Here is a 10,920-nt window from a genome sequence, read left to right as displayed (position 1 = left end):
GGGGGGAGCCAGAGTGTTATTTTATTGCATGTTTGAGATGAAAACCATTTCATACTTGATTCACAAAAAACAATTTGCAATGAAGCAACGGTGCCAAGGGATTTGGGTGGCTCCAAGCCAGCGTGCCCATTTAAGTAGGAAACCTCCCCTCGGTCAGGATCAGAAAATTTGCTCATTAAGAGAGTCATGGTGCTGCCCCATTTGTGAGTGGTTGGTTGAGCACAAAGCATTACTCACAACCTTGAGTGGCCACTGTCCTTGCAATGATATCATTTTCCATTGATTGTAATTGAGTTCTATTAATGATGTAATTCAATTAGACACAAATCAAGAGATAACTAATACTTTTAATAACATAACACCAGCTTCTGACAAATTCCCTACGCAGATGGAAAAGCTTGATAGAGTTACTGGTAACAGAATATCCCCCTCTGGAGAGATGTTAACAACCCTTTTAATATCAATACACCTGCTATAGCAAAGCTATTTGGTTGCAGAGAATCAGCGTCTACGTGAGCATATAAGGAATGCAAATGATCAACAACAAATTGTGTTAGGAGGACTTTGTTGATGTGAAGGTATCTCCACAGAAGTCAGTGAAGATTTATTCAGGTTAAGAATCTGGCTTAATGTATTGAAACGACCTTTCTCTCTCTTTTTATAAATGTTCAAATCATTAAAATTTGATGGATTAAAAAAAATCTGATTTATTCTCCATTACTGTGGGCTTAGAGAATTGTGTGGGCAGTATGGAAATACAGCTGTTTACCCAGTTTTCTCCTGAATCTTTCATCCAGATGACCTTTATTGCAGATTAATGAAAACAACGAATGAATAACATTTGCGTGAGAGGGAGATCACAGCAAACTGCCACGTGTAACAGTCTCCACCAGAACTGAATATATTTATTGTAACACGCACCTGCTATTGCAAAGCACAGTTGTTTTAATTTCCGCACTGAGTATCTCCTTACTTTTAATGTCAAAAACAATTAGCATCAGAAATCTAAAAACATAAAACCATATGATTTTTGCAGAAAGCACTGCACATACAACACCCTCAGTCGTACAGCACTTTAAAACCTTGTGCATTAATACCTTTTTCTAAGTGTCCTTATACGGCTGGTTTGCTAAACGTCCTATCAACACTTGGACCGTGGGAGCTATCAGCCCCTTTTGGTGTCTCTGTCACAGGCACAGAAAATTTCTACATTTATAAATCTCTGTGGACACTTAAAAAAGCCATTCTGACACTATCCAGCGGTATGAAACTGTCTGTTTTGCATCCTCCTAATCATGAACGGTAAAACACGAGCTGTCAGGTTAATTTAACTTTTTAACTCACCTCACACTGTTCTTCACACAGGAGGACATGGTTTTCCATTGTGTCCAGGGAAAATAAAAATGTCCAGAGCCCCCCTAAATAAATACATAAAAATCCCAGCGTCCTTTTTAACAGCAAAGCCTAAATCTAAGACCATTAACTACTTTCATATGTATGACAGACTCCTCTTCAATAATTCATCTAAACCTTTTCAATCTTCTGAGCAGAAAACCATGTAGGAAGCTTCCTTCCAAAGCAGAATGGGGGATTGTGGGCCTTTTTGCCAAATTTATAAATAACATTTAGGAAATAAGGATAACCAATCACACCAACAGCATGTTCAGCAGCACCTATAATACAACAAAGGAGGGACAAACTAGGAAAAAGGATTTTCACTTTGGATAAGAGAAACACAAGTGCCATGACATTTGGAAAATGAGTACGAAATTTACAGAATTTGATGAATATGGGGAAAACCCCACATCACTGCAACCACATGAAATATATATATATATATACATATACACACACACGAAATGCCATCTACACCCACCTCCTAAAATACACACCCCCTTCTGCTGGACCACCCTCCTCCATGGCCCTCGCTCAGGCCGTTCTGCGGGTGGTTCAGCACAAACTCCAGACAAAACCATGATTACTAATTACAGTCCTACAGAAAAGTTGCATTGGTCCTTCCCTGGCATCTGACACAAGCGCCTGCCACCAAGACGACAACAATCAAAACCCCAACCTGAGCAAGAAAACGCACTGCTGCTTCAGCAGTCAACAGTTTGGTGCATTTGGGTCTCACCACGACAGCGGTCTGTTGAGTGTCTTCAGCACCAGGGAAGAGAAGAGGGAAAGTTTCAAGGGGTTTTTTCCTCTTCTGATCATCAGAAGGCAGAGAAGGGAAAAAAAAAAAGGAAGGGAATACGGACAAAGACCCCTCAGAGCCTTTTGAAATATCTGTCTTCTTCCCCTGATGCTTCTAAGAGGAAACAAAGAATGAATATTGTGGATAGAAACTCCAAAGAATGCTTTTAAAATGCTTTTTAGTCTTTGGCTGGTGAGAGGAAGAGTGTCAGAGAGAGACTCAGGGGGAAGGGGGTTCATGCATGAACTCTGCACCGAACGAGCCCTTTTGGGTAGCTGTGGGCTAAGGATGAAGCACCCAACTCTGCTCGGTACCTGCTGTCAGCCCCAAGATAGCCCACTCCTTGCTCATAAGTCAACACCACTCCTAGGGAAGCAACCTTTAGCTTTTAATTGCAACGCTTCGGAGAGTCCTGCCTTTAGAAAGAAACACTTTATGCAATTATATCAATTGACCTTGTCCAGAGCTGTCATGTTTCGTCTAATTACTGCTCTCAGAGCTCGACAGCCAGACAGAAATGCCCACCAGTTTAGCTGTAGGTCGCACCGCTAACATAGGCATGAGCCTCTGGACACTTTCTGAACCAAGATTTCTCAAATTCGCTGAACCAGATTTGGCTGCTGGGCACTTCTATGTTCCTCCTCAAAATACACTCCAAGAAAAAGGGACGAGGAACCTGGACTAAGCCTCTAAAAAAAAATATTTATGAGGTCGGTGTTTAGCTATGCCAACAGCACCCACCTCTGGCTCACCGGGATTGCTCCTGCCAGCAGCGCAGCTATCGGCGTGGGATGGGCCAGGGATGGGCACAGGCTTCGGCTGCATGGGCAGCAGCACGGGCAGATCAGGCTGCCTGACCCTTCAGGGCAGCACCGGCGCATCCATCCAGCACCAATCTGTTTAGCTTGTCAGAAAGGATATGAAGATGTGTCTTCACTGAACTTCATACCTTCTCAGGGGGAATTCACTGTTAATTTAGTGGGGAAGGAAGGGCAGAGCAAGAACCAGTAGCAAGAAACTGGACCCAAGCAAATTCAAATGAGAAACAAAGGAAAAACAAGCAAGCCAACAGCAACCCAGTGCATGCAATTAGCTATGCCAAGAGAGAACGTTCTCCAGCCGATCACAGCGCTGCAAGGTAAATAGGTGAAGTTACATGGATTGTCCGTACGCAGAACGGACTAAATGAGCAAATGATTCCTCTTTTAGTGACATTATCTGTTCCCATCCTGGCCGCAAGATCTCAAGTACATGCACAAGTGTATCATATACAGGGCTCAAGCGAGGACTTCTCCTTAGCTGCTTTGCCTTGAGACTCACATCTGTGACCAGACAGGCAGAGAATACAAACATTGTGCCGCTATTTTTTATGACAATCTCTACTGAGTGTACCCCAGAGCAAGCAGGGAACTAAAATAATAGTTAGCTTTAGACCAATAATCTCTCTATTTTCTTAATCTTTCATTGTAGAAGCTACCCATATCCAAGAGTAACCTTGCTGCTACTTCTACCAAAACAGCCTGTACTTGCAGTGCTGCACTGAGATTTGATAGAGCATCAGGCAACTGTGGAGATGGTGGAAGGTATGCGGTGGGAGTAAACAAAAACTTGAGAAATAGGAGACAAGAACGGAGCTATGATACTGAAGGGAAAAAAGGGAAAGCAATAAGCAAAGGCAACTTGGAAATAGAGAAATGCAGCTCCTCACCTGTGCAAGACACAGTCCCTGTCAGCACACCTGAAGCCCCCATTGACTGACAGGGTATACAGAACATAGACACCAGCTTGTGAAACTATTATTATATATAAATGATAAAAATATGAACTAGGAGACTGTCATTCATTGTGGAGCTCTTCTGGTGATTGAAGAGCTGACCTTAGCTCAGCTAATCTACAGAGCCTCTCAAAAGAGTCATAACCCTGCAATTTATAAAGCTCTCCATCCACTCCCCAACGAGCAGCCTCAGCTCCCACGGTACATCCTCATCCCACGGTACATCCATATCGTGCAAGCACCACCTCCGTGATTTGGATAAATTCTGCATTTCGTAACACTGTCAAAGTAAGCGCCCAACTACGCTACCCTCTCCAACTAAAACAAATGTTGTCATAAACACCTGCACTGGTGGTTGGGGGTGTTTTCACTGTCCAGGAAGCTATGTGCACAGAACAGGAGCTTTTCTGTATAATTTCCAGTATCTTTACACTTTATCTATTTTTGTCACCCTTTGTTCTTGCTGTAAAACCCCAGAGGAGAACAGCAGTATTTGTTTCAATGAGTCAAACTTCTCAGCTGGTCCGGACCTGTTTCCCAAAACAGGTGGAAATTGGTATCAAAGCTTTGGAAATGACAAAGCTGGTGGTTGTTCACCTTCTGCTTCCAAGCTGGGAGGGGAGGCACCTTGTGAGCCCTCTGGCCCAGGGAAGTGTGACCATGGCCTGGGTGCGCATTTTCAATCCAGTGAATCTGATTGTTCATAAAGCACCGTAAAAGTAAACAAAATCACCAAAACATCAGTAGCCTCCCTGTTTTAAACTCTACTTCGCAGGGCAAGAGATACCCAGTTTTCAGGCCAGTAATGTGATTTCCAAGGAGATACTATTCCTTCAGCTTCCCTGTTTGACAACCAGTATTTTGCTGAAACTTCGGGCAGCAATTTAGAGTAGTTTTCAATGTATTTTGAATACTTTGGAGCATTTATAAAATTACAGCACATATTGGCATTACCATCGACAAATGACTGCCATCAACTGAGACAGAAACTGAGACAGAAATTGAGACATTTAACTGTGCATTTATCGTGCCTCTCTGAGAATTCAGTTTCCTTTATAGTGCAGACATCTCCAAACTCTCGAGCAAGATGTTCTGTCATTAGCCCAATTTAGCTGTAGCCTTTCACATCAAAGCTGAAATTGAGAAACGTTGTCAGAAAGAAACAATTCTGCTAGGTTTACAATTATCTGATGTGTTATCTTTCAGGAATAATATACTCTATTTTACCAGTGAATTTACTGTCAGAAATCAGGAGATACACTTCACTTTCAGTCATCGCTTTCCATAGTTTGATAAGTTTTCCTTACAGGAGGCTGTGCAGAAGACCCAAAGGAGCAGATCTCAAACGCCCAAGGCTCTCCACCGGTATTAAAAATAAGATTCCCCAGCATCGAGCATCCTTTATCTTACAGAGGAGACCACTGTTGCTTTTCAACAGCAGAAGTGGTCAAAGAGACTGTGAAGTTTATAGAAGGGGATGGGGAGGAGGAGATAAGTAATGGACACGTGAAGTAGATTTATTTCCCAAGGACCAGAACCAGTAACAATTTAAGCCATCCCCACAACAAACATTTGAGAAGAAATTCTTGAAAGCGAGCATCAGAAATATTCACCAGGGAGCCAGACAGAAAATGGCATAAACACGGGTACTGAAGCCAGTTCCCCACAAACCACCTGAGGCCAGCTCTGCCTGGGGCACAACCTCGCAGTTCCGACGAGGAACGCCGCGGTACCTATTTTTCAGCAGATGAATTTTAAGGCCGGCATGGAGAAAGGAATTCACTTGGTCAAATTAAAAGTAAGGGTGTTCAGAGACTTGGGGAATAGCAAGCAGCACCTGGTGGCGGATGCCTTCCAGAGGAGTGGGGATTGCTCTGCACCCTGCAGACCTGGGTGCTGCCTCCCGAGCCGATGCCCTTGCTCCTTCGTCCAGCCCAGGGCACCGTGGCTGCGGTAAGAGGGATCTAAGGAAAACGAGGACAGGGCCAGCGTGTTTACTTTGGATTCCAATGGAAATACAAAAATTTAGGTCAATGTTTCACCCAAGGGATAATTTTAACAGAGCAAGTGATTTTTTTTGCCTTCAGTTAATTAATCATGAAAGCCTCAGTGGAATTTATCAGTATACTTTTTATTCAGGCAAGGCCAACATTTTAAGAAATTTCCATCTATTTGTATTACAACAAAGAGACTGGCTGCACTGACTCACGCTGTTACAGATCTGCATTTCAGCAAAAGGGAAAATTAAGCATGTAAAAACATGGTCCCTTCTTTGAGCATCAGCTTCTTTCACAACCGCTTTGTTCAATGCACGAAGTGACTAACTTCTGTAAATTGCATCAGTCAAGGGATTTGCAACAGCAAACCTGAGGTGAGAACCTACCTGTTGGCTCGTGTGTAGCCTTCGGGTCTGAGTGTCCCTACACCTGCACAGTGGCACAGCTAAGCCTTCTCTTAGGCTAGCATAGAAGGGAACCGGAGAGGCGAGCTTTAGTCTGGTAAGATGTTAAAATACCAGGAAAGGGCAAACTTCTTTCACAGCTTACTCACATTAGCACATTTGCTGAAGTCTCTGCAACAACCTTTTTGACCAAAAATGGAGGTGCAAACCCATTGCAGAGTTTTGTCCTTGCAGCTGGACATGCCATGCAAGCAGGCGGGTTGGAAACACTCAACTCTGTAGCATTATTTTATCTCATAAAAATAACACTTTAAAAATCAGTACTGGCCCTCTAAAGGACATCTGGTGGAAAATCCGTGCGCTGAGCATCTGATGAATGACTCTGAAAGAGTTATTTTAGCTGTCATGTCACCGGATTGACAGCAGTCTCCCATTAGAAGAGGCCAACCCAGGCATCACATGCAACACACGCTTCAGAGACCGAGCTCAGGCAGAATCCAGATTATTGCAGGATGGTGTTAAACAACAGCCTACTGGGAAATACCAGCCCACATACAGCACCAGTCTTTTGCCAGTCAAAACGTGAGACAGGACGGGGATGCAAAACAAGGCGCTCTGCTTCCCTGGCAGCAGCGTGAAAGCCTGGCTGGGCTGAGAGAAGGCAGCACTTGCTCCTCCATCTCCATCCAGGCTGCTCCAGGAAAACACAAACAGCCAGGTCAGTGCACTAGCTCTGAAATTAAGCTCGGTCAGATGACATGAAGAACTCACCTGGATTGCAAGTTGCGTCTGGAGCAAGCAGTCCCACAGGTTTTCTTCTCTAAGTTTGACAAGCGTAGATGTTTTTATGAATCATTTTGATCCTGGAAGCCCTCACTGCGGACTATGATCCTGCTGTGAAACTGCACAGCAAAGCCCTTACAGTCTGCCCCAAAGACCTTACTGTCACCCAGCGTAAAACAGGCAAAGATGGGTTCAGACAAACAAGAGAAACACAAGGAGAATATCCTGACGGCACTGTCATGTCTTGGGCCCTGGAATAGATCTTTCACACTAAGTTTTGTGTTAGGAAGGACAAGGGAGTAGCAGTCAAGGATAAATGAACCGAGTGTGAAATCTGGTCATCATTACACTTGGCATAATTTCACTGAAAACAAACATTCCGGACTGTGTATCCGAAGCCAGCACTAGTCCTGTATCCCTATGGACGTAGAGACGGGGGAAGTGAGGACAAAAAGACCTAAACCAGGAAGAGCTGAATACAAAAATATTCAACAAACTATAGAAAGAAGAAAACTACTCAAATGTAAATTGCTCATCCTCAACCAAGCTCATTTCCATTTTTAAAAATACTCTCGCGAACGCACGGTGGTTACCCCACTCCTATAATACATGTGGTGGCTCATAACACAGAGGGCAACTGCAGCACATGTGAAATGGATGCTGTGACAGGTCACTGGTGATTTATACTGCACCACTCACAGAAGTGATTGCCATAGTACCCAGACATCGCTGGGCTCTGACATGCTGCACTAACACTAAATTTCTCACCAAGATCTAGTGGGAGTCAAAGACACCAAACACAGAAGCCATTCACAAAAAACCTTTGAGATTGAGTTAAATTCCCACCTACAGATTAAAAAAAAAAAAAAAGGGAAGGTATTTTGTGATTACTTTAATACATGCAAAGAACAAGCCATACAGCACCATAACGACCAAATGCTACGTAATTTACATCTGCCTTTATCAGGAACACGTTTTGCACGGTCTCTTTCCAAAATGGCAAACACTGCCCATCATCTGTTCTTCCGTCCACTTATGCACGTTTTTAACCAGAAAGAGTCTGATGTTGCGCTTTACTTTTTGTCTCATCCCCCAAAACATTTTGCCCCTCACACACAATGGCAACCGACAGGCGCGGGACTTGACTCCGGCGCGGAAGCAGCGTGTCCCTGCCCGCACATGGACGCGCCGCTGCCCTTTAGTACCAAAGTTTTGAACGCACCCCTGCACGCCCACGGCAGCTCTGGGTTTTGGGCAGGGAGCAAGAGAGGAGCCGGCCCCATTGTGCAGCATCTCCAGGAGCCCTTTGTTAGCAGTGCTCGCCGCCCGCCCGTGCCGTGCCAGGCACAGCGTGCTGCCCGTACCTCCTGCCTGCACCTCCTGCCCACAGCGCGCCAGCTCGCGGGTGGAGTGGAAAAGCCATGAGCAGAAGCTGCAGCCTTACCCGAAAGGGGCAAGACCCGCTTTATTCGGTTTTGTCGGCTGACTTGGGATGGCGACAGGGGCGCTCAGGAAAGCACAAACTCACGACTGCCCCCGGGGCTGCGACGCTGGGAAAACTTTGCCCATTTGCAGCTTGTGAAGCGCAGTGCGAGGAATTGGGTGCAACGCAAAGATGCCACCTTCAAAATCAGTGCACTAAACACCTGTGTATCGTAGATGGGGCGTGAAACGCACAGCCAACATGGGCTGCTGGAAAACACCCTGTTTCTTCCGTGTACCACAAAACAATACCGATGCTGTGGGAGCAGTGGGTTTGCAGCACGTTTGGCCCCTGACACAGCACACGGTTTCCTTCACTCCTCAGGCGCTCACGCACAGAGGCTCTCGCTCCATCCCCTCCTTCGGCAGCAAAGCAGCCTGCGAGTCAATCATCTTTCACGAAGGAGGATCACTGCCATGTCTCCCAGCCTTTAAGATGGAAAGGCAAGAGAGACACCTATTCGTTATCCGGCTCCCACTGCCCGGGTCCCACCTTCCACGCAAGTAATTGCAGAGGACAATGCTGGAGACACGCATGCACAAACGTGCGTACACGCGCATGCAAAATAAACCTCCTGGTTTGGCAGAGAAGCATCTTCCAGTTTACTTGCTAACTCCCCAAAATCAGGACAATCAAAAGATACCCCCGTTTGTCTAAAGGAAGCACCACCTCCGTGGGCGATTGCCATTTGCATACAGCTGATATAACCTGAGCTTTTCCAGAAGACACTGAGGATCTTTCGCAAAACGCTTCATATGCAGCACTTTCCCCATCACAAAAACCTGCTTTAGTGCTGGTGTGCGTGGTGTGGGGAGTTGGTTCCCATTGTTCCTGCGTTGGTGCTGAGAAAGCAGTGTGCACAGACGTGTGCTCAGATCCCTTTTTGTATTTTCCAGACTCCCCCTTCCCAAGGTTTCTGCTACTGAAGTGTTCCTCCTTTCCTTTTGGAGAAAATTAAATGAGCACTAGAGAATACTATTTCCTTGCACGCATCTCCCTCCACCATGCACTCACACCCCGAGCCTGCTGCAAATCAAAGCTGCACTTTCTTAGTTCCTAACACTTCTTGGCTCACGCTCCCATTTCTCTTTTCTTTTTGAATAAGAGATCTGTGTACCGCCGAGCCCTTCTCTACCTCCCGCACAAGTAGCCCCGGAGCATCACTGTGTCAGTCCCCTCCGTTCCTCCCCTACCCTGGTTCCACACACAACTGGCTTTGCCATTTTTAATTAGAAAACGTGCCTGCCAAGAGCGGTGAGAGAGGTGCAGCCCCAAAGAATCGCAGCCGAATAGAGTTGGAAGAGGCTTTGCGGATAACCGCGTTTTCTGCCTTGCTAACTCATCTGCTGCTTTTATTCCTTTACCCAGTGAAGGCAACCCCTTCCCTCGGCTTCAGCACACAGACCCCAAAAGCTATAGGCGAATATATCCAATCGCAAGCGGGATCAGGTGCAAAAGAGAAGGGGAACTAACCCTACCGCCACCACGGCACACATGCTTACACACCTATTATGCCACCTCCTGCCACATTTCTCCTTTATTTTCCACGGATTTCCTTCTTTCCAGTGCTGCCCTTTCTCTCCAGGGCTGCGCAAGGCGCTTCTAACCCCGCTTCCCCCTTCCCATCTGTGGGAAGTGATGCAAAAGCTCACGCTGGCGAGCACCACCGACAACAAAACCCCCCGAAAAACCAAAATCGTGGTTGCAGAGGGTGAGAAAAGTCCATTAGCACCAGAGAAAGGGGCACGTTGCTTCGGGATGCGGAGAAAAATCCCCCTCGCCCCGGAGCGCAAAGGGAAATAAGGCAGAGCTGACTTACCGGAGACTCGAGGATGCAGGCTCGCCAGCGTAAACCCGAAGAGGAGAAAAGCCAGCTTTGGTACCCAAACACATCCAAGACTATTCTCCATATTTCAACACACACCTACGGATTCGGGTGCCGGGCACCAGCAGCAACCACACATGCACGCACAAGCCCCTTCTGCCTCCTCCTCGCCGGGGCTTTTCTTTTTCGGTCCCTGCTGACAGGGATCAGCCAAGGGGGAAGGGGTGCGGAGGGAGGAAAAAAAGTTGCATTCAGTCCAGGAGGCTCCGAGGCTCCCGAGCGCGCAGGGAACTAACTCAAGGAGACGGGGAAGGATGGGGAAGGGTCCTCCCACCGCTGGAAAAGCATACAGAGGAAAATCCTGCCCCAAAAAAAAAAAAAAAAAAAAAAAAGAAGCAAGCCGTCCGGCGTGCATCAAAAGAGTCGCGGCGGCTCCATGTCCAACGCAAAAAAAAAA

The 10,920-nt window shown here is 46.1% G+C and overlaps 1 protein-coding gene across 1 annotated transcript in view; it reads right to left on the bottom strand.

The window, feature by feature from the left end:
• The window catches only part of DCC (DCC netrin 1 receptor), a 570,508-nt gene extending 559,960 nt beyond the window's left edge, over positions 1-10,548 (bottom strand). Inside the window, exon 1 of the mRNA XM_010583034.1 lies at positions 10,458-10,548. Within this exon, the coding sequence (XP_010581336.1) occupies positions 10,458-10,548 (91 nt within the window). The remainder of the gene's footprint in view (positions 1-10,457) is intronic.
• Between the last annotated feature and the right edge of the window lie 372 nt (positions 10,549-10,920).

Source organism: Haliaeetus leucocephalus, unplaced genomic scaffold, assembly GCF_000737465.1.
Source record: "Haliaeetus leucocephalus isolate CR32 unplaced genomic scaffold, Haliaeetus_leucocephalus-4.0 Scaffold866, whole genome shotgun sequence".
Classification (NCBI taxonomy): Eukaryota; Metazoa; Chordata; class Aves; order Accipitriformes; family Accipitridae; genus Haliaeetus; species Haliaeetus leucocephalus.
The sequence above is the reverse complement of the archived record's forward strand: the minus strand, read 5'-3'. Positions and strand labels throughout refer to the sequence as shown.